We start from the raw sequence: 24,243 nt of genomic DNA, 5'->3' as shown, positions 1-24,243 counted from the left end.
CAGAAGAACCCTTGTATGAGCCTGGGCCCAGAGAACCTCCTGAATACATGCAGTCATAGACGCCAGGACCAACACTGCAAACCTTATGGACACCCTCTTTTGGTTCTTTAGGATACGAATCTTGGATTTTACATGTAGCTGCTTGGTTGCTGGAAGTGAGGATATCTGGTCCTGAAAATTTAGGAGGATCCCCAAGAAGACCTTTTCGGTGGAAGGGGTCAGATCAAATTTCTCCTGATTTATGATCCAATCTGGTTGGAATGTGAATAGCTGACTGAAGGTGATCTTATAGACAGGGAACAGAGGGAGCCATGATGAGGAAATCGTCCAGTTAAGGGATGATGCAAATATTTTTCTTCCTGATGAACGCTACCACCATTTGCGAAAGTTCGAGGGGCTGAGGAAATCCCGAAGGGAAAAACCCTGAACTGAAAGTGGCATACTTTTTGCTCTAGGGGGACAACAAATCTTCGATATCTCTGATAATCTGGATGAATGGGTCCATGGTAATATGCATCTCAAAGATTGATAGTGGCCATAACGAAGTCTTTGCCGATTAATGGTACTGTGGATTTTACAGACTCCATTTTGAATGTACTGTATATTATGTGCGGATTCAGATTTACAATCACTCGGTAGGTCCAATTTGTTTTTTTTGCAAGAAACAACTGGGAATAATGGCCTTTTGCCCTGGTCCAATTCTGGAACAAGGGAGATCAATCATGATGACAGTCCTTTGGAAGTGCATTGAGCTGTAGGTTGGATTGCTGCTAAAGGGGAAAAAAAACAAAAAAACTCTGTAAATCTTCCTTAGCGAGTGTGAACGGAGCGCAAGTGCAAACGGAAGTAAGTGTGTGACTAGTTTTTCAGTGACTTTGGATTCAGGGAGTTTGGAAGGGAGGACTTTGGACTGAATTGCTGTCTGTATTTTATTAATTCCTTACATTTCTTTTTACTTAACATTCTGTCTATTGCAATCCCCATTATGAAATGAGCTCCATTATTGACAATGCTATCCAGTGTACATCTCGCCACATGTATGCATTCCTTGAACAGCCGGTCGTTGGTGCATACTGCTGTGCGAGATGTGAGCACATTGTGAGTTTGGAAGCTCAGGTACTGGATCTAAATGAGTAGCTGGCAACACTGAGATCCATTGACGATATGGAAAGGAGTCTGCTGCTCACTGAGTAGATGTGGGGGAGGGTGGTAGTCGGGAGCTGCAGGACAGTGAGGCATCTAGCTGGGTGACAGTTAGAATGGGGGGGTAGAGGGAAGAGTGCCAGGGAGGCTAGTCCTGATCTGGCACACCCCAATAAGTTTGCAAAGTTGGCAGATGAGGGGAGTGACGGTACAGGGGTAGCACTACTGCAGCAAGGCATGTCCCCTGAAAGCCGGAGGAGTGTCAGCTCCAGTAAGTGGGGAAATAGGAGAGCAGGGCAGGCCAGGCAAGGCGGTGCTGGTAGTGGGGGACTCAATTATTAGGGGAACAGATAGGGCAATCTGTCACAAAGACAGGGATCGTCGAACAGTGAGCTGCCTACCTGGTGCTCGAGTCCGGCACATCGCTGATCGGGTTGACAGATTACTGGGAGGGGCTGGTGAGGACCCAGCGGTCATGGTGCACACTGGCACAAATGACAAAGTTAGAGGTAGGTGGAAGGTCCTTAAAGATGATTTCAGGGAATTAGGCTGCAAGCTGAAAGCAAGGACCTCCAAGGTGGTATTCTCTGAAATACTACCGGTACCACGTGCCACGCCAGAGAGGCAACGGGAGATTAGGGAGATAAATAAGTGGCTCAAGAACTGGTGTAGGAAGGAGGGATTTGGGTTCCTGGAGAACTGGGCCGACTTCTCAGTTGGCTACAGACTCTACGCTAGGGACCGGCTGCACCTCAATGGGGAGGGTGCAGCTGTGCTGGGGGAGAAATGGCTAGAAGGTTGTAGGAGTGTTTAAACTAGGGATTGGGGGGGAGGGTATTCATTTTATAGGTGGGAAAGATAGTGCAGATAGTGACCTGGGCACAAATAAAGAAATTGGGGGTGGGGTTAGAACAGTCAATAAAGTAAGAAGGAATAGAGGTACAGAGATACATAAAATGCATGTACACTAATGCCAGAAGCCTCACCAACAAAATGGAGGAATTAGAATTAATTTTGTTGGAAAATAATTCTGACATGGTGGGGATATCTGAGACGTGGCTGGACGAGAGCCATGACTGGGCAGGTAATTTACAGGGCTATAGTCTGTTCAGAAATGACCGTACAAACAAGCGAGGGGGGGGGGTGTTTATATGTAAAATCATCCTTAAAACCTGTCTTGCGGGAGGATATATGTGAATCTAATGGAAATATAGAGTCCCTGTGGGTGGAGATAAGGGGAGGGGGAAAAAATAATAAATTACTGATAGGGGTTTGTTATAAGTCTCCAAAAATAATGGAAGCAGCAGAGAATATCCTCGTAAAGCAAATAGATGAAGCAGCGACTCAAGGAGAAGTCATTATTATGGGGGACTTCAACTACCCTGAAATACATTGGGGGACAGAAACATGTAGTTCAAGCAAAGGTAATAGGTTTTTGACAACTATGAGAGACAATTACCTTTCACAACTGGTTCAGGACCCAACAAGAAGGGGGGCACTGCTAGACCTAATATTAACCAACAGGCCAGACCGTATATCAAATATACGAGTTGGGGGTCACTTGGGTAATAGTGATCACAAAATAATACGTTTTCATGTAACCTTTAATAAGATGTGTAGTAGAGGGGTTACAAGGCCACTAAACTTCAGGAAGGCAAATTTCCAACGGTTGAGAGATGATCTTAGTGCAATAAACTGGGGCGATGTCCTGAGACATAAAGCTACACAAAGCAAATGGGAGACATTTATTAGCATCCTGAATAGGACCTGTGCACAATATATACCCTATGGGAATAAACATGCTAGAAATAGGAGGAAACCACTATGGCTAAATAGAGCTGTAAGGGGCGCAATAAGTGACTAAAAGAAAGCATTTAGAGAACTAAAGCAAGTAGGTAGTGATGAGGCATTAAATAAATATAGAAAATTACATCAATTCTGTAAAAACCAAATCAAGGCAGCAAAGATTGAGGCAGAGAGAATCATTGCCAGAGAAAGTAAAAATAACCTCAAATATTCTTTAACTACATAAATAGTAAAAAACTAAAAAATGATAGTGTTGGCCCCCTTAACAATAGTCTGGGTGAAATGGTGGATGAGGAAAAAGCAAATATGCTAAATGATTTTTTTTCAACCGTATTTACACAAGAAAATCGCATGACAGAAAACATGATCGGTGATAACAAAAATTCTCCATTAAATGTCACTTGCTTCACCCAGCAGGAAGTACAGCGGCGTCTAAAAATCACTAAAGGTGACAAATCTCCGGGCCCAGATGGGATACACCCGCGAGTACTGCAGGAATTAAGTAACGTCATAGATAGACCATTATTTTTAGTCTTTAAAGATTCCATAATAACAGGGTCTGTACCCCAGGACTGGCGTATAGCAAATGTGGTGCCAATATTCAAAAAGAGGACAAAAACTGAACTTGGAAATTCTAGGCCGGTAAGCTTAACCTCTACTGTGGGTAAAATCCTGGAGGGTTTCCTAAGAGATGCTATACTAGAGTATCTGAAGAAGAAGAACCTCATGACCCAATATCAACATGGGTTTACGAGGGACTGTTCCTGTCAGACTCATCTGATCAGCTTTTATGAGGAGGCAAGTTCTGGACTGGACCAAGGAAATGCAGTGGATGTTGTGTATATGGACTTTTCAAAAGCTTTTGATACGGTTCCACACAAAAGGTTGATACATAAATGTGAACAATGGGGAGAGGGGAAAATATATGTATGTGGGTTAAGAATTGGCTCAGTGATAGGAAACAAAGAGTGGTTATTAATGGAAAACACTCAGACTGGGTCTCAGGTAACAGTGGGGTGCTACAGGGGTCAGTATTGGGGTACCACAGGGTCAGTATTGGGCCCTCTTCTTTTTAACATATTTATTAATGACCTTGTAGGGGGCATACAGAGTATTATTTCAATATTTGCAGATGACATTAAACTCTGCAGGGTAATCAATACAGAGGAGGACAATTTTATATTACAGGAGGATCTATGTAAACTAGAAGCTTGGGCTGATAAATGGCAAATGAACTTTAATGGGGATAAATGTAAGGTAATGCACTTCGGCAGAGGAAATAAAATGTATAATTATATGCTTAATTGTAAAACACTGGGCAAAACTGTAACTGAAAAGACCTGGGTGTATTGGTGGACGACAAGCTCACGTTTAGTAGCCAGTGTCAGGCAGCTGCTGCAAAGGCAAATAAAATAATGGGATGCATTAAAAGAGGCATAGATGCTCATGAGGAGAAGATAATTTTACCTCTATACAAGTCACTAGTGCGACCACACTTAGAATACTGTGTACAGTTCTGGTCTCCGGTGTATAAGAAAGACATAGCTGAACTAGAGCGGGTGCAGAGAAGAGCGACCAAGGTTATTAGAGGACTGGGGGGTCTGCAATACCAAGACAGGTTATTAGAGGACTGGGGGGTCTGCAATACCAAGACAGGTTATTAGAGGGCTGGGGGGTCTGCAATACCAAGACAGGTTATTAGAGGACTGGGGGGGTCTGCAATACCAAGACAGGTTATTAGAGGACTGGGGGGGGTCTGCAATACCAAGACAGGTTATTAGAGGACTGGGGGGGTCTGCAATACCAAGACAGGTTATTAGAGGATGGGGGGGTCTGCAATACCAAGACAGGTTATTAGAGGACTGGGGGGTCTGCAATACCAAGACAGGTTATTAGAGGACTGGGGGGTCCGCAATACCAAGACAGGTTATTACACTTGGGGAAGGCTTAGGGGGGATCTTATTACTATGTACAAGTATATGAGGGGGCAGTACAAAGACCTTTCTACTGATCTTTTTACTTTGAGGCCTGAGACGGGGACAAGGGGGCATCTTCTACGTCTGGAGGAAAGAAGGTTTAATCATAATCACAGACGCGGATTCTTTACTGTAAGAGCAGTGAGACTATGGAGCTCTCTGCCACATGATGTAATGAGGGATTCACTACTAACATTTAAGAAGGGCCTGGACGCCTTTCCTGAAAAGTATAATATTACAGGTTATAAATACTAGATTCCTTGATGGGGCGTTGATCCAGGGAACTAGTCTGATTGTCGTATGGAGTCGGGAAGGAATTTTTTCCCCAATGTGGAGCTTAGTGTTTGCCACATGGTTTTTTTTTGCCTTCCTCTGGATCAACATGTTCGGCTATGGGGTGAACTAGATGGACTTAGTCTTCCTTCAACCTTAAAAACTATATTACTATGTTACTAGATCTTGCAGCTCTGATACTAGGACCTTTTGTAACGTCACTGATGGAAGGGATGTTACATCCATCCTTTGCGGGGGGGAAAGAGGAGAACTCTATTTTTGTTCCTATCCTGACTGAGCCCAGAATTTTTTGATATGATGTCATCTTCTGCCACTGGGAGAGGAACCCCGAATTTCTGCCCCCTACATGTCTGGAGTCATTGTCTCTGAGTACGTTGACATTGAAAAATATTTTTTCCCCTTCCTCCTTTGGGGTACCTCCAACGTTCTGTGTTACCTTTCCCTCAGTACTGAGAATTTTGAGTTTGTGGAGGATGAAATGGTCTTCCTATGAAGGTTTTTGGTTCCTATGAAGGTTTTTGGTTCCTATGAAGGTTTTTGGTTCCCATGAAGGTTTTTGGTTCCAGTAGAGATTTTTCTTTTATCTGCTGCTTTCCCTAATAGATCGTCCAGAGCTGGGCCACACACGTATTCTCCTCTGAAGGGTATACAGCACAACTTTGACTTGGATATAATATCCCCGCTCCACATCTTTAACCAAAGAGCTCTTCTCGTGATGTTTGAGAGAACCGAAGCCCTTGCTGCTATCTGAACGGATCCGGCAGAAGAGTCCGCTAGGAATCCTGTTGACTTCTGTAGAAGAGGCAATGGGGCCAGCAGATCTTCTCTAGGGGAACCCCCCCTAATATGATCTTCCATCTGTTGCAACCAACGGAACATGGCTCTTGTGATGCAGGTGGACGCAACGTTTGTTCTCAGCAGCTGCTTATGTCTCTCCAGACATTTTGCGGTCCAGTGGATCCTTAAGTTGGGAGGAGTCTTCAAAGGGTAACATAGTCTTCTTGGCTACTTTAGCCACCTGGATACCCACTTTAGGAATTTCTGTCCAGCATTTTGCTATGCAAAGTTCAGATACACGTCACTCCAGATAGGTTATGGTGCATGGAAAGGAAACCACTCCTAAATATTACGAATATAGAATCCGGCACTCATTCAATGGTATGAGCTATGATTTATAATCAAATAATTAAGGTTCTATTAGAAATTCATGAAAATGCAATCCACAACATGTGACGTTTCGGTCGTTCAGCCACGACCTTCATCAGACTCTAATGCATGAAAAAACAAAATATATGTACAGAAACATTATATAGATGAAATAGGGGGAAGGATATAAATCAAGTTCCCTGTGGATTAAATGCATCAGGTCCACGCTCTCCATTCAGGCTTTTCATTTGGAAGCTCACATACCTTCGCGTGTCACCACTGCGTTCCACCATCGTCACTTCCGGTTTCCTCCCAGGCTATCTGCGTTCCAATGACGCACTTCCGGCCCATCCTAACAGGCGGCCGCATATCACATTTCCAGAGCGACGATGTGTTACTCTTTCCCCTCCTTTCACTTTGGTTACGCCCCTCTAACTGTCTATTTATACCATTGGGTCCATCCATTATACAGCGCACCTCCACGCGGCACACATGCCTTTTCCACATTGCGCTGTTCTTCCTGGCGTCCCACTTCTATAGCAATCTGGTAAGCCACATCCTTTACTGATAGTATGGTACGTATCGCCCTATAACTTACATCTGCTCTACTTTTACTCCAATACACTTAGGATTTTACACCCTTGAAGCATTATCTCAGCGTCTATCCCCTTTTTTTTCTCTTTTTCCAAAGTTTTTTTACTCTAAAGGTCCAAATCTGATTATAGGTCACCACGCGTTGGTTATAATTTTCCTTTTTCTCTTTTTGATATAATTTTCTTAAGCTCCTTGTGGAGTATTTTGGGGTACACCCCATGTACATATACCTCTGCTTTTGATGAGGCTTGATCATCACGCTACATCGTCCTATATCATTGAATATTATATTACATTGTGATTACGGCATAGGTTATCCTCCACATGCTCTAATGAAATGATTTATTGTCTGTTTTTCCTGTATGATGTATTATATTTATATCCTTCCCCCTATTTCATCTATATAATGTTTCTGTACATATATTTTGTTTTTTTATGCATTAGAGTCTGATGAAGGTCGTGGCTGAACGACCGAAATGTCACATGTTGTGGATTGCATTTTCATGAATTTCTAATGTAACCTTAATTATTTGATTAAAAATCATATCTTATACCATTGAATGAGTGCCGGATTCTATATTCGCAGCATTTTGCCATGTTCTCACCCCCCCGGCGAAGGACTCCAGTCCGAAACGCGCGTCGGGGCTGCGCCGCACTTGCTTCCAGGACCATTCTGCTCAGGTATTTAATTGTATTTTTTGCCTCCTTATTATCCATTGCCTCACCAGTATATATACCACTTGGATCCTACATGGTTTATTTCCTCTCCTTTCCTTGTGAGGGCTCCTTATATTGTCATGCTTTATATATTTTTATATATATTGTATAGCAGGGATATAATAGTCATCTGACTTTTTTATGCACTTTTCCTTGAGGATTCTTAATATGATATGAGATTTCAATTATACTAATCACAATACTTGCAGATGACGCCTGTGTGATATATTGTTTGCACATAGGGGTTCATTTTTCACTATATGATTATCAATATACTATTGACCCCAAGTATTGTCCATTTATATATCACACAGACACCGTGTATTATTTGCCTGTGTGATTCACTGCTGGCACATGGTACTTCATAATATATTGCATATTGATATCCATTGATATACCCTCAGTACAGTCCATATACATAATTCCTTTTGTTATGGTCATGATTTGTTTTTGATCATTTTCTATTGATGGATTCATAACCTTGAGTGCGCGCACTCTTGTACATGTAGTGCCATTTTTAACCATATACCGTATTTTTCTGGCCATAAGACGCACTTTCTGGGTGCGTCTTCTGGTCCGAACGTAGATAGTTGCGGAGGTACCTGATAGTTGCGGTGGTGGTGAGGGATCGCAGGGCCCTCCGTTCCCTCTCTCCCTTCAGGAACCTGGTGGTGGCGACAGTAGAGGAGGAGGAGGTGAGATGCTGCGGGCCGGTGTCTGGCTGGGGGCCGGTGAGCAGCACGGGTTTCCCGTGTGCGCAGCCATCTTCCTGAAGCTGTATATCACAGCTTCAGGAAGATGGCCGCGCACACCGCTCTGCCACGCCACTCTCTGGCCCCGGTCCCGGCCTCCAGGCAGACACAGGACCCGGCACGCAGCCATCTCACCTCTTCTGCTGCAGCTGCCAGGTTCCTGAGGGAGGGAACGGAGGGTCCTGCAATCCTGCTCCACCACAACGCATCTCCCCACTGCAGAAGCACCGGTGACCCTGCCTCCAGTGAGCCTCGCTCCACCGCACCCCAGGTAAGATACCTATTCAGACTATAAGACGGACCCCCCATCTTATAGAAATATAATTTTCCTATATTCCACCCCAAAAGTTGGGGTGCGTCTTATGGTCCGATGCGTCTTATAGTTTGAAAAATACGGTACTCAAAAGTTTTTTTTATCCTTCCTGATCACTGTCTTGTTAGTACTTGGAGCCAACATTCGGTGGTTCTCTTTGTCATCTGGATACCCACTTTAGGAATTTCCGTCCAGCATTTTGCTAGGTCTTCGTGGGAAATGCTATTTTAGACCTCCTGGAATATTCAGCCGTCTTTCCAGGAACTCCAATTCATCCAGAATTAAATTCTGCGCATTATCATGAATGGGAAACACCATCTTCCTTCTGGATCCTAAACCTCCAAACATCTTCCTGGACAGTTCGGGCTATTGTCTCCTCTTCTACACCCATTGTATGCCTGACAGCCAATAGCAGTTCCTCCACGTCTCAGGAAACAAGTAAAACTTCTTGTTAACCTGCTCAGCACTATAATTCGGAGTAACTTCTTCCAACCATTCCTCCAGAACCTATATTTCTACATCATAGTCTGGACTATCCTCAGGGTCATAGATCCTCTTTATTGACCCCCAGTAAAAAAGATTGTAAGAAGGTGGCTAAGGAGGACTGGATCTCCTGACGCACCCTTCCTCTAACCTCTTCCATCAGAGGGTTCTTCTTCTCCGTGCACAGCTGGCATAGAGCCTTTTTGTGGGCAGATGGAAGCTTTTTTGTTACAAATGGCACATTTGTGACTTGTAGTTTATTCTTTAGACTTTGGTGCAGGATCCTTGTCTCCAAAAAAGAAAAAAGGGGATGCTATAAGGACGAATCCTGCACCAAAGAGGACCTACCCCTGCCAGTTATACTCATTGGGCCAGGGTTCGCTGTGGGCTCTGCAGATGCAGCTCTAAGGGAAGACACAATCTCCATCATTAGACCCTTAGTCCTACCTTATGGTGTCTTCAGTCAGGGTTTCTTTTATGCACAGATACTGTGACTCCGCACGCTCCTCATCCAATGAGATGAGACCTCCCCTCTTCCAAATACAAGGTCCTGTGCAGTTGGGCGCCTTTTCATGGTGCCAATAGACGGTGGACGTTCCACCGTGGAACGCAAGCCGAAAGTGATGTCGTGCGGCCTGAGATCGGCGGAAAGCGTCACTTCCTATGCGCGCCCCAGCACGCCGGAGACAGCGGGGAAAGGGAGACTATGACACACCGGGCTGGGGGGCTACGGGAGGCCTCCAGCCTCTCAACGTCCATCACTGCCCAGATGTGAAGGAGGATGGTGCCCGTCCTGCTCTCTGGAGTGAGAACAGCATAGGGAAGGGAGGCACAGGATGATCGGCCCCAGGCTGCCTGGCCAGTAAGGTATGTAGATAGAGAGCGACTGCGAGATAAAGCCAAGGTAAACCACCTGAACGTCTCACATACAAGGCGCACACAGTCAGTGTATGTCAGCCAACATCCTGGGAAGACCTCACTTTAAGGTGAGGAAGGAAAAAACATGAAATCCATGTAGGAGAACCCCAGCAGGAGGTCTGGCACTGGCACAGACAGAAAGTGCTAGCCCTAGAATAGAGTAGATTGTCCTTGATGGTCTGACAGAAAAAGGAACTTCACACCAAGGACTTGTGGACTATCGGTACTACCGAACACTAACTGACACCCCAGCTCCTGTCTACTCAGTCTGAGGTCATACAGTACCACATACAGAGGTATTATTACACAACCGTTCTCTATCATTCCATTTTGCCTGTAATCCTCCGCGCGTTGATGCTGAATAAGATGGTCACTTTATGGCCCAAGTAACCAGACATTGTGCGAGAATTAATGCAGTGCTAATGATTCTGCTGAAAGCAGAAATTTGCAGCATTTGTTCTACGCCAGTCACACTGCGCAACCAGTCCAACCAATTCTCACCTGAAGGTCTCTGTTTTTTAAGTTGCCAAGCCAGAACGCCTCCTGGCAGTTGTTGAGGACCAGCATGGCCTTCACCCGGTACACAAACATCTCCAGGGTCTTCTTTAATGGTGGGACGTGTGTGGTCAGCCCGGTGTCCTGATGGATCTTAACAGAAAAAAATCCTCTTATATCGTGCTGCGAGGCCTGTGACATCAGTAAGCTGTGCTATCATGTAAGGACTGTGAAGCAGGACAGTAGGTGGGCGATGCTTACCTTGGAGTGACCACACATGTGGTGAAGTTGTCGGGTGCATAACTGTAGGACTTTTAGTAAATTCTGCACATCTTCCTATAAAATAATATAAATACACCTCATAGTAGAATGGAGGAGTTTGCAAAAGACTCTGGTAACTTATAAATCCTCATGTAGACCACCACCACCTTCCGCCGACTCTTCCATCCTACTATACTCGTGCACACCACCACCTTCCGCAGACTCCTCCATCCTACTATACTCGTATGCGCCACCACTGCCTCCCGCAGACTCCTCCATCCTACTACTCGTGCACACCACCACCATCCACAGACTCCTCCATCCTACTATACTCGTGTGCGCCACCACCTTCCACAGACGCCTCCATCCTACTATACTTGTGTGCGCCACCAGTGCCTCCCGCAGACTCCTCCATCCTACTATAGTCTTATGCGCCACCACTGCCTCCCGCAGACTCCTCCATCCTACTATACTCGTATGCGCCACCACTGCCTCCCGCAGACTCCTCCATCTCAGTATACTAGTGTGCGCCACCAATGCCTCCCGCAGACTCCTCCATCCTACTATACTCGTATGCGCCACCACTGCCTCCCGCAGACTCCTCCATCCTACTATACTCGTATGCGCCACCACTGCCTCCCGCAGACTCCTCCATCCTACTATACTCGTGCACGCCACCACCGCCGCCTCCCGCATCCTACTATACTCGTATGCGCCACCACTGCCTCCCGCAGACTCCTCCATTCTACTATACTCGTGCACACCACCACTGCCTCCTGCAAACTCCTCCATCTCACTATACTCGGGTGCGCCACCACTGCCTCCCGCAGAATCCTCCATCCTACTATACTCGTGCACACCACCACTGCCTCCCACAGACTCCTCCATCTCACTATACTTGTGCACACCATCACCACCTCCCGCAGACTCCTCCATCCTACTATACTCGTGCACACCACCTCTCAGACTCCTCCATCCTACTATACTCGTGCACACCACCTCCTGCAGAATCCTCCATCCTACTATACTCGTGCACACCACCGCCTCCCGCAGACTCCTCCATCCTACTATACTCGTGCACACCACCACCATCCACAGACTCCTCAATCCTACTATTCTCGTGCACACCACCTCTCACAGACTCCTCCATCCTACTATACTCGTGCACACCACCTCCCGCAGACTCCTCCATCCTACTATACTCGTGCACACCGCCTCCCGCAGACTCCTCCATCCTACTATACTCGTGCACACCACCGCCTCCCGCAGACTCCTCCATCCTACTATACTCGTGCACACCACCACCGCCTCCCGCAGACTCCTCCATCCTACTATACTCGTGCACACCACCACCGCCTCCCGCAGACTCCTCCATCCTACTATACTCGTGCACACCACCGCCTCCATACTATAAATCCATTCTACAATTAATACACCACATACATGTTACTTCCATCCCCTCATACTATAAATACCATATTAGGCCTCCTTCACACGTCCATGTTTGCAGTACGTGTTGCATCAGTTTTTTCACAGATGCCACATGCACCCACTATAAACAATGCAACTGTACATTTGTCCGTTTTCTTCCCAGCAACACACATGGCAAGGGCCAATGCAAGTCTGTGTGTCCATGTAAAACAGGTTCAGCACACGTAGAGAATCCATTGCTGTGTATGATTAGCATTGCACAGTCCAGGAGAAGCTTTGTAATTTCTGTGGCACCCTGATCACACTCGTTTTTCTGGGACCGGTTTTCTATGGATGTGTGAAGGGGCCTACTGGATACGTTTCTCGCACTCCACAAGGGTAACGTTTCAGTCCTTTAATAATGGATCTTCATCAGACGGATGGTGGTGGTTATCTATACAATGGGGGCGATCTGTGATAGTCGACTGCTCACTGTTACACGGAGTGGGATCCTACTCTGGTCCCCGACAATACAGGAGACACCACCATATAACTCACCCAATGCTTTTTAAAGCAGCAGTCCAGAAGAGGCATCCCAACTCTCAGGAACGTTTCCACAAACTGGCGGCCATACTGCGGGTAGACACAAACCCACACACAACAAATGAAGAAGACAATGGCAACAGCAACAAATGTAGGTTTATTTGTGCCATGGGACACCGGACCGTGGGTATCGCCCTCATATTCTTCCCTCAGACACCAGGCAGCTCAGCTGTAGCCTAGCATCCCAAGGAAACAGACGTGACCTGTAGGAGATCTCCTGAAGACACTGTGCACACCACAATAGTGAAGGTCCATGCAGACGCCATTCTGACTCCAGTCACCCATCCTCCATGATTGCTGCCACATGGGAGCTCGAGTCAGACCACTTACAGGGTGTCTGAAGTCAGATGAGTATACTTACCTCCATCTCCCCGGGTGCTAGTTAGGGTTTGGCCCCAGGGGTCTCCCTCTTCTGGGGGTCTCCCTCCCCCATTTCCCCTGCCCCTCTCTGGTGCTCTGCTTTACAGCCTCTTTTAGAGAAGTGAATTTAGAAAGATGCACATGAGCCGCAGGTGTCGGGGGGCCCATGAGCCGCCGGTGTTGGGGGGAGAACGCATGAGCCGCCGATGCCAGGGTAAGGGGAGGGCATGAGCGTTAGGCATGAGCCACCGATGTCGGAGAGGGGAGGGGGGGCAGAGGCATGAGCCGCTGGTGTTAGGTGGCTTCATATCATTGTTGGGAACATGAAGTTACAGATGTGCTGCTCTATAGTGACAGAGAAGATGCCGCTATCACTCCGGCCCTCGGGGGACGGCACGTCTACATGACAATGATACAAAACTCCCATCTGCTTCATTTCTGGAGAAGTACCGGTGACAGTGACTCAGTGGCCAAGTGTCTCCTGACAACCGGACACCGCTCTCCCTCCAGCATCCAGGCTCTAGAGCTCGTTCTGGCGAAATATGGACTCTGTAACACATCACCACCTTGTTCCTTCCAGGCGGAAGCGGCACTGCTGAGCCCAGGGGCACACAAGGCACGAACCCACGGTCGAGCTAGGAGCAGCCAGAGCGGCCGTGCGAGCTAGGAGCAGCCAGGGCGGCTGTGCGAGCTAGGAGCAGCCAGGGCGGCCGTGCGAGCGAGGAGCAGCCGTGCGAGCTAGGAGCAGCCATTTGAGCTAGGAGCAGCCATTTGAGCTAGGAGCAGCCATTTGAGCTAGGAGCAGCCATTTGAGCTAGGAGCAGCCATTTGAGCTAGGAGCAGCCATTTGAGCTAGGAGCGGCCATTTGAGCTAGGAGCAGCCATTTGAGCTAGGAGCGGCCATTTGAGCTAGGAGCGGCCGTGCGAGCTAGGAGCAGCCAGAGCGGCCGTGCGAGCTAGGAGCAGCCAGAGCGGCCGTGCGAGCTAGGAGCAGCCAGAGCGGCCGTGCGAGCTAGGAGCAGCCAGAGCGGCCGTGCGAGCTAGGAGCAGCCAGAGCGGCCGTGCGAGCTAGGAGCAGCCAGAGCGGCCGTGCGAGCTAGGAGCAGCCAGAGCGGCCGTGCGAGCTAGGAGCAGCCAGAGCGGCCGTGCGAGCTAGGAGCAGCCAGAGCGGCCGTGCGAGCTAGGAGCAGCCAGAGCGGCCGTGCGAGCTAGGAGCAGCCAGAGCGGCCGTGCGAGCTAGGAGCAGCCAGAGCGGCCGTGCGAGCTAGGAGCAGCCAGAGCGGCCGTGCGAGCTAGGAGCAGCCAGAGCGGCCGTGCGAGCTAGGAGCAGCCAGAGCGGCCGTGCGAGCTAGGAGCAGCCAGGGCGGCCGTGCGAGCTAGGAGCAGCCAGGGCGGCCGTGCGAGCTAGGAGCAGCCAGGGCGGCCGTGCGAGCTAGGAGCAGCCAGGGCGGCCGTGCGAGCTAGGAGCAGCCAGGGCGGCCGTGCGAGCTAGGAGCAGCCAGGGCGGCCGTGCGAGCTAGGAGCAGCCAGGGCGGCCGTGCGAGCTAGGAGCAGCCAGGGCGGCCGTGCGAGCTAGGAGCAGCCAGGGCGGCCGTGCGAGCTAGGAGCAGCCAGGGCGGCCGTGCGAGCTAGGAGCAGCCAGGGCGGCCGTGCGAGCTAGGAGCAGCCAGGGCGGCCGTGCGAGCTAGGAGCAGCCAGGGCGGCCGTGCGAGCTAGGAGCAGCCAGGGCGGCCGTGCGAGCTAGGAGCAGCCAGGGCGGCCGTGCGAGCTAGGAGCAGCCAGGGCGGCCGTGCGAGCTAGGAGCAGCCAGGGCGGCCGTGCGAGCTAGGAGCAGCCAGGGCGGCCGTGCGAGCTAGGAGCAGCCAGGGCGGCCGTGCGAGCTAGGAGCAGCCAGGGCGGCCGTGCGAGCTAGGAGCAGCCAGGGCGGCCGTGCGAGCTAGGAGCAGCCAGGGCGGCCGTGCGAGCTAGGAGCAGCCAGGGCGGCCGTGCGAGCTAGGAGCAGCCAGGGCGGCCGTGCGAGCTAAGAGCAGCCAGGGCGGCCGTACGAGCTAAGAGCAGCCAGGGCGGCCGTACGAGCTAAGAGCAGCCAGGGCGGCCGTACGAGCTAAGAGCAGCCAGGGCGGCCGTGCGAGCTAGGAGCAGCCAGGGCGAGGAGCAGCCATGTGAGCTAGGAGCAGCCATGTGAGCTAGGAGCAGCCATGTGAGCTAGGGGCAGCCATGTGAGCTAGGGGCAGCCATGTGAGCTAGGGGCAGCCATGTGAGCTAGGGGCAGCCATGTGAGCTAGGAGCAGCCATGTGAGCTAGGAGCAGCCATGTGAGCTAGGAGCAGCCATGTGAGCTAGGAGCAGCCATGTGAGCTAGGAGCAGCCATGTGAGCTAGGAGCAGCCATGTGAGCTAGGAGCAGCCATGTGAGCTAGGAGCAGCCAGAGCGGCCGTGCCAGCTCGGAGCAGTGAGAACTAGGAGCAGTGAGAACTAGGAGCAGTGAGAACTAGGAGCAGTGAGAACTAGGAGCAGTGAGAACTAGGAGAGCAGCCATACCTTCAGGCAGGTGATCAGCATGGGACGACTGTCAAACACCTACAAAGAAAACAACATATTGTAAGAAAGCCCCAAATTCTGCAGATCCCAGGCACAATCCTAAATGGGTAAAAGTGCAAAGAACCCCAGTGCGCAGCAACACTGGGCCAAGCTGATGAGGGCTCCGCACCGATTATAGATAATGTGGCTCTTCACCCAACTCGCGCTCTTTACCCCGAGGTGTCTATAATGAACCTCGTCTGGCTCTTCTCCCGTCTCGCGCGCTTTACCCCGTGTTGCCTATAATGAACCTCGTCTGGCTCTTCTCCCGTCTCGCGCTCTTTACCCCGTGTTGCCTATAATGAACCTCGTCTGGCTCTTCTCCCGTCTCACGCTCTTTACCCCGTGGTGTCTATAATGAACCTCGTCTGGCTCTTCTCCCGTCTCGCGCGCTTTACCCCGTGTTGCCTATAATGAACCTCGTCTGGCTCTTCTCCCGTCTCGCGCGCTTTACCCCGTGGTGTTGTTACTCTTACTTCATCTGAATCGTGACAATTTATGCACGTCGCCTGTTTCACTACAGATTTCCCAGGACGGATTACTGGGAAGCTGAGTACGCTGTTCACATTATCCATCATCTGTACTCTGGGGAAGCCCTCGCCAGATCGCCCCTTGTTGCAGCGGAGTTTGCAATTTTACTAATTCAATCTTTGGGATGACAGACGGATCCCAGCAGCCATCAGCGGATCGGGGGTTTGTGGTGTAGATGCAATATCAGGGTCTGGGCTTTACAATCCTAGATGTGGGGTCTTGTTAGCTGAGAACAAAGCTGCACACATGAAGGAGGGGAAGATGGGGGCCCCCAAAAGCAGTACTTGCCTTAATCAGGTTCACCAAGATGTGGAAGTTCCTGACCGCCAAACTCCAGCACAGCAGCCGCTCCGTCTGTACCTGCAAAATACAAACACCTTTCAGCACCTGTCGGGAGGCGAGGACGCGGCCAACGTGTCCGTCTGCTCCATGGGACGGAGGCCATTCTGTAAGTGCTCTGCACTCGCCCAACACGATCCCCAGAACTCAGCTGCTCCCAACATGGAAGAGTCTGGAAATCTGCAGTGTGGTGTGCAAAACTCCTGGTGTACAACACAGAGCCGGAGCCTCAGCTGTACATGGGGTCTTCAGAGACCACGGATGGAGGACTGCTCGCTTATCGGGTGCTGCCACACCAGGGTGGGGGACGTCCTGACTTATCGGTGAGGTGAGGATTACCACGCTGAAATCCCTGATCATTTTTGGTTTAGAAGTCCAGTAGGCGGTGCTTATCAGTGATTGACCAATGTGCATAGAGATAGCCAGTGATTAGGACCACCCACTGAACTGCAGCACAATCCGGTGTGACGGTCGGCCCGGCCTCTCCGGCTGCCCACAGATCAGACGCCGCTGACGCTGGAGTCACATCTGCTCACTAAAGCCTCAGACTTCTGCCAGCGCTTACCAAATCAGCTGCAGACGAGCTGCGACCAAGGCGGCAACTACAGGGAGCGGGCAGCGCCATTAGCCAGCAGATAGTGGGTTAATCTGCAGTGTATTATGAAGATGCCCGACGCTGGACTGAGAGTGCAGCACCCAGGAGAAAATGGGCCCCAGCCACGCGGGCGTGCCATCGCGCCCCCCCCCCCTCCCAACCACACAGGCGTATCCTTGTCCCCCACCCCAGCCATGCGGGCGTGCTGCCGTCCCCTCCCCCCAACCATCCCAACCACACGGGCGTACCCCTGTCCCCCACCCCAGCCACGCGGGGGTGCCACCAGCCACCCCCCCCAGCCACAAAGGTGTGCCACCGCCCCCTCCACCACCAGCCACGCGGGCGTGCCGCCGCCCCCTCCCCCCCCAAAGGCGTGCCGCCGCCCCCTCCACCACCAGTCACAAAGGCGTGCCACCAACTCCCCCCCCAGCCACAAAGGTGTGCAACAGCCCCCTCTACCAGCCACGCGGGCGTGCCGCCGCCCCCTCCCCCCCCAAAGGCGTGCCACCGCCCCCTCCACCACCAGCCACAAAGGCGTGCCACCAACCCCCCCCCCAGCCACAAAGGCATGCCGCCGCCCCCTCCGCTCAACCATCCCAACCATAGGAGCGTACCCCTGTGTCCCCCACCCCAGCCACGCGGGCGTGCCACCGCGCCCCCCCCCCCCCAGCCACACGCGCGTGCCGCTGCCCCGTCCCCCCAACCATCCCAACCACACAGGCGTATCCTTGTCCCCCACCCCAGCCATGCGGGCGTGCTGCCGTCCCCTCCCCCCAACCATCCCAACCACACGGGCGTACCCCTGTCCCCCACCCCAGCCACGCGAGGGTGCCACCAACCACCCCCCCCAGCCACAAAGGTGTGCCACCGCCCCCTCCACCACCAGCCACGCGGGCGTGCCACCGCCCCCCCCCCCCAAAGGCGTGCCACCAACCCCCCCCCAGCCACAAAGGCATGCCGCCGCCCCCTCCGCTCAACCATCCCAACTATAGGAGCGTACCCCTGTGTCCCCCACCCCAGCCACGCGGGCGTGCCACCGCCCCCCCTCCCCAGCCACAAAGGTGTGCAACAGCCCCCTCCACCACCAGCCACGCGGGCGTGCCACCAACCACCCCCCCCAGCCACAAAGGTGTGCAACAGCCCCCTCCACCACCAGCCACGCGGGCGTGCCACCGCGCCCCCCCCAGCCACAAAGGCGTGCCACCGCGCCCCCTCCCCAGCCACAAAGGCATGCCGCCGCCCCCTCCCCCCAACCATCCCAACCACAAGGGCGTACCCCTGCCCCCCACCCCAGCCACGTGGGCGTGCCACCGCTCCCCTCCCCAGCCACACAGGTGTGCCGCCGCCCTCTCCCCAACGATCCCAACCACACAGGCGTACCCCTGTTTCCCCACCCCAGCCACGCGGATGTACCGCCGCCATCCCCCCCCAGCCACGCGGACGTGCAGCTGCCATCCCCCCCAGCCACGCGGACATGCCGCTGCCATCCCCCCAGCCACACGGACATGCCGCTGCCATCCCCTCCAGCCACACGGACATGCCGCTGCCATCCTCTCCAGCCACACGGACATGCCGCTGCCATCCCCCCAAGCCACACGGACATGCCGCTGCCATCCCCCCAAGCCACACGGACATGCCGCTGCCATCCCCTCCAGCCACACGGACATGCCGCTGCCATCCCCTCCAGCCACACGGACATGCCGCTGCCACCCCCCCCAGCCACACGGACATGCCGCTGCCACCCTCCCCAGCCACACAGACATGCCGCTGCCACCCCCCCCAGCCAAGCGGACGTGTCGTGGGTTCCCATTAATGACATACATAGAACAGGTGGTGCAGGAACACTGATGGCTTCGTACCTGGTGATTGTCAGTCGCTGTCACGGCAGGAACGCTCCTCACAAACTTCTCCAACTTATCCATCAGCACTCGGAAGAAAACCACAAAAGTCTGTCTGAAAGGATCACGAGAGATAAATATCAGTGCGGCCCGTCCACCGACCACTACAGGAGGAGAGCAGACCGTGCGGCCCGTCCACCGACCACTACAGGAGGAGAGCAGACAGTGCGGCCCGTCCACCGACCACTACAGGAGGAGAGCAGACAGTGCGGCCCGTCCACCGACCACTACAGGAGGAGAGCAGACAGTGCGGCCCGTCCACCGACCACTACAGGAGGAGAGCAGACAGTGCGGCCCGTCCACCGACCACTACAGGAGGAGAGCAGACAGTGCGGCCCGTCCACCGACCACTACAGGAGGAGAGCAGACAGTGCGGCCCGTCCACCGACCACTACAGGAGGAGACGAGACAGTGCGGCCCGTCCACCGACCACTACAGGAGGAGAGCAGACAGTGCGGCCCGTCCACCGACCACTACAGAAGGAGAACAGACAGTGCGGCCCGTCCACCGACCACTACAGGAGGAGAGCAGACAGTGCGGCCCGTCCACCGACCACTACAGGAGGAGAGCAGACAGTGCGGCCCGTCCACCGACCACTACAGGAGGAGAGCAGACAGTGCGGCCCGTCCACCGACCACTACAGGAGGAGAGCAGACAGTGCGGCCCGTCCACCGACCACTACAGGAGGAGAGCAGACAGTGCGGCCCGTCCACCGACCACTACAGGAGGAGGCAGACCGTGGCACAGGAGGGAGAGCAGAACGTGCGGCCCGTCCACCGACCACTACAGGAGGAGAGCAGACAGTGCGGCCCGTCCACCGACCACTACAGGAGGAGAGCAGACAGTGCGGCCCGTCCACCGACCACTACAGGAGGAGAACAGACAGTGCGGCCCGTCCACCGACCACTACAGGAGGAGAGCAGACAGTGCGGCCCGTCCACCGACCACTACAGGAGGAGAGCAGACAGTGCGGCCCGTCCACCGACCACTACAGGAGGAGAGCAGACAGTGCGGCCCGTCCACCGACCACTACAGGAGGAGAGCAGACAGTGCGGCCCGTCCACCGACCACTACAGGAGGAGAGCAGACAGTGCGGCCCGTCCACCGACCACTACAGGAGGAGAGCAGACAGTGCGGCCCGTCCACCGACCACTACAGGAGGAGAGCAGACAGTGCGGCCCGTCCACCGACCACTACAGGAGGAGAGCAGACAGTGCGGCCCGTCCACCGACCACTACAGGAGGAGAGCAGACAGTGCAGCCCGTCCACCGACCACTACAGGAGGAGAGCAGACAGTGCGACCCGTCCACCGACCACTACAGGAGGAGAGCAGACAGTGCAGCCCGTCCACCGACCACTACAGGAGGAGAGCAGACAGTGCGACCCGTCCACCGACCACTACAGGAGGAGAGCAGACAGTGCGGCCCGTCCACCGACCACTACAGGAGGAGAGCAGACAGTGCGGCCCGTCCACCGACCACTACAGGAGGAGAGCAGACAGTGCGGCCCGTCCACCGACCACTACAGGAGAGCAGACAGTGCGGCCCGTCCACCGACCACTACAGGAGGAGACGAGACAGTGCGGCCCGTCCACCGACCAGTACAGGAGGAGAGCAGACAGTGCGGCCCGTCCACCGACCACTACAGGAGGAGAGCAGACAGTGCGGCCCCTCCACTACAGACAGACTGAACACTCTCATCCTGAAGGCTACAGGGGCTTGCAGTTAGTGCGTGGAGCGCTGTGATCGGTTCTTACCTGGTCAGCGTGGGGTAAGTGGATGAGTTGCCATCTTTAGTTGCATTCATCAGCTCGGTCACTCCTGTGCCACAGATTTTCTCAATAGCTTCGAGCACATCAGTGTGCTGGAGATAAATGCTGCAATGTAATGAGACTGTCACTACTGTCTGCTATTCTATTGGATCTACACGGAGACTAGTCGTCCCTCCTTTAGCATTACACTGACTATGTTGGACCCCTCCAGGGACCGCCGGCGCCTGGTACCACTCACCACAACAGGCTCTGCAGCGTCTCGTTGAATCGAATTCCCCTCTCGCGCTCCCCGCCAGGCTGAATCCAGGACTGGCACAGAAAACCTCCAGCAACTGAAGCTGAAACCAGAGGAAGAAGAGTTACCGTCATCTCCACGATGAGTAAGAGGTTACACGAGTAGGCCAAGCTCATACCGATCCTGCCGCCATACGGTGCAGCGTCCGTCTTCTCCACCAGCGTCATCAGCAGCTGCAGCAGGCTCAGGGCGGCCGAGAGGGTGGGAACGCTACTACACAGGTGCTGAAAGTATCCGAAACCGTGGCTGGGAAGAAAGAAAAGAGCAGAAGAGACTCAGGACGTGAAGGACGCGGGAAGAGAGCGAACTAAACACGGCACAAACACCACAGAAGAGCTAGAAACAAAAGCTTCCCTGAATGTACGAAACAGAGCACGCGGCCATCATACCGTTCAGGAAGGAGACGTGTCCTGTATCTAGAGGTGATTGTACTAATCACCATGGAGCACGCGGCCATCATACCGTTCAGGAAGGAGACGTGTCCTGTATCTAGAGGTGATTGTACTAATCACCATGGAGCACGCGGCCATCATACTGTTCAGGAAGGAGACGTGTCCTGTATCTAGAGGTGATTGTACTAATCACCATGGAGCACGCGGCCATCATACCGTTCAGGAAGGAGACGTGTCCTGTATCTAGAGGTGATTGTACTAATCACCATGGAGCACGCGGCCATCATACTGTTCAGGAAGGAGACGTGTCCTGTATCTAGAGGTGATTGTACTAATCACCATGGAGCACGCGGCCATCATACCGTTCAGGAAGGAGACGTGTCCTGTATCTAGAGGTGGATGTACTAATCACCATGGAGCACGCGGCCATCATACCGTTCAGGAAGGAGACGTGTCCTGTATCTAGAGGTGGATGTACTAATCACCATGGAGCACGCGGCCATCATACCGTTCAGGAAGGAGACGTGTCCTGTATCTAGAGGTGAATGTACTAATCACCATGGAGCACGCGGCCATCATACTGTTCAGGAAGGAGACGTGTCCTGTATCTAGAGGTGAATGTACGAAACATGGAGCACGCGGCCATCATACCGTTCAGGAAGGAGACGTGTCCTGTATCTAGAGGTGAATGTAATCACCATGGAGCACGCGGCCATCATACCGTTCAGGAAGGAGACGTGTCCTGTATCTAGAGGTAGATGTACTAATCACCATGGAGCACGCGGCCATCCTACTGTTCAGGAAGGAGACGTGTCCTGTATCTAGAGGTGAATGTAATCACCATGGAGCACGCGGCCATCATACCGTTCAGGAAGGAGACGTGTCCTGTATCTAGAGGTAATTGTACTAATCACCATGGAGCACGCGGCCATCATACTGTTCAGGAAGGAGACGTGTCCTGTATCTAGAGGTGGATGTACTAATCATCATGGAGCACGCGGCCATCATACTGTTCAGGAAGGAGACGTGTCCTGTATCTAGAGGTGGATGTACTAATCATCATGGAGCACGCGGTCATCATACTGTTCAGGAAGGAGACGTGTCCTGTATCTAGAGGTGATTGTACTAATCACCATGGAGCACGCGGCCATCATACCGTTCAGGAAGGAGACGTGTCCTGTATCTAGAGGTGATTGTACTAGTCACCATGGAGCACGCGGCCATCATACTGTTCAGGAAGGAGACGTGTCCTGTATCTAGAGGTGATTGTACTAATCACCATGGAGCACGCGGCCATCATACCGTTCAGGAAGGAGACGTGTCCTGTATCTAGAGGTGATTGTACTAGTCACCATGGAGCACGCGGTCATCATACTGTTCAGGAAGGAGACGTGTCCTGTATCTAGAGGTGATTGTACTAATCACCATGGAGCACGCGGCCATCATACTGTTCAGGAAGGAGACGTGTCCTGTATCTAGAGGTGGATGTACTAATCACCATGGAGCACGCGGCCATCATACTGTTCAGGAAGGAGACGTGTCCTGTATCTAGAGGTGAATGTACTAATCACCATGGAGCACGCGGCCATCATACCGTTCAGGAAGGAGACGTGTCCTGTATCTAGAGGTGGATGTACTAATCACCATGGAGCACGCGGCCATCCTACTGTTCAGGAAGGAGACGTGTCCTGTATCTAGAGGTGATTGTACTAATCACCATGGAGCACGCGGCCATCATACTGTTCAGGAAGGAGACGTGTCCTGTATCTAGAGGTGATTGTACTAATCACCATGGAGCACGCGGCCATCATACCGTTCAGGAAGGAGACGTGTCCTGTATCTAGAGGTGATTGTACTAATCACCATGGAGCACGCGGCCATCATACTGTTCAGGAAGGAGACGTGTCCTGTATCTAGAGGTGATTGTACTAATCACCATGGAGCACGCGGCCATCATACCGTTCAGGAAGGAGACGTGTCCTGTATCTAGAGGTGGATGTACTAATCACCATGGAGCACGCGGCCATCATACCGTTCAGGAAGGAGACGTGTCCTGTATCTAGAGGTGAATGTACGAAACATGGAGCACGCGGCCATCATACCGTTCAGGAAGGAGACGTGTCCTGTATCTAGAGGTGAATGTAATCACCATGGAGCACGCGGCCATCATACCGTTCAGGAAGGAGACGTGTCCTGTATCTAGAGGTAGATTGTACTAATCACCATGGAGCACGCGGCCATCCTACTGTTCAGGAAGGAGACGTGTCCTGTATCTAGAGGTGAATGTAATCACCATGGAGCACGCGGCCATCATACCGTTCAGGAAGGAGACGTGTCCTGTATCTAGAGGTAATTGTACTAATCACCATGGAGCACGCGGCCATCATACTGTTCAGGAAGGAGACGTGTCCTGTATCTAGAGGTGGATGTACTAATCATCATGGAGCACGCGGCCATCATACTGTTCAGGAAGGAGACGTGTCCTGTATCTAGAGGTGGATGTACTAATCATCATGGAGCACGCGGTCATCATACTGTTCAGGAAGGAGACGTGTCCTGTATCTAGAGGTGG

At 52.4% G+C, this 24,243-nt stretch overlaps 1 protein-coding gene across 1 annotated transcript in view; it reads right to left on the bottom strand.

The window, feature by feature from the left end:
• LOC141157781 (Fanconi anemia group D2 protein-like) overlaps positions 1–24,243 on the bottom strand; it is a 203,396-nt gene that overhangs the window by 4,225 nt on the left and 174,928 nt on the right. Inside the window, 9 exon segments of the mRNA XM_073645311.1 lie at positions 10,644–10,790; positions 10,899–10,973; positions 12,867–12,941; positions 15,812–15,850; positions 16,670–16,741; positions 19,175–19,268; positions 20,970–21,089; positions 21,223–21,322; positions 21,398–21,525. Of these exon segments, the coding sequence (XP_073501412.1) occupies positions 10,644–10,790; positions 10,899–10,973; positions 12,867–12,941; positions 15,812–15,850; positions 16,670–16,741; positions 19,175–19,268; positions 20,970–21,089; positions 21,223–21,322; positions 21,398–21,525 (850 nt within the window).

The sequence above is a fragment of the Phyllobates terribilis genome, unplaced genomic scaffold, assembly GCF_046119375.1.
Source record: "Phyllobates terribilis strain yellow unplaced genomic scaffold, ASM4611937v1 Scaffold_8__6_contigs__length_399053987, whole genome shotgun sequence".
In the NCBI taxonomy this organism is placed as follows: domain Eukaryota; kingdom Metazoa; phylum Chordata; class Amphibia; order Anura; family Dendrobatidae; genus Phyllobates; species Phyllobates terribilis.
This window is presented reverse-complemented; position numbering and strand designations above follow the sequence as displayed.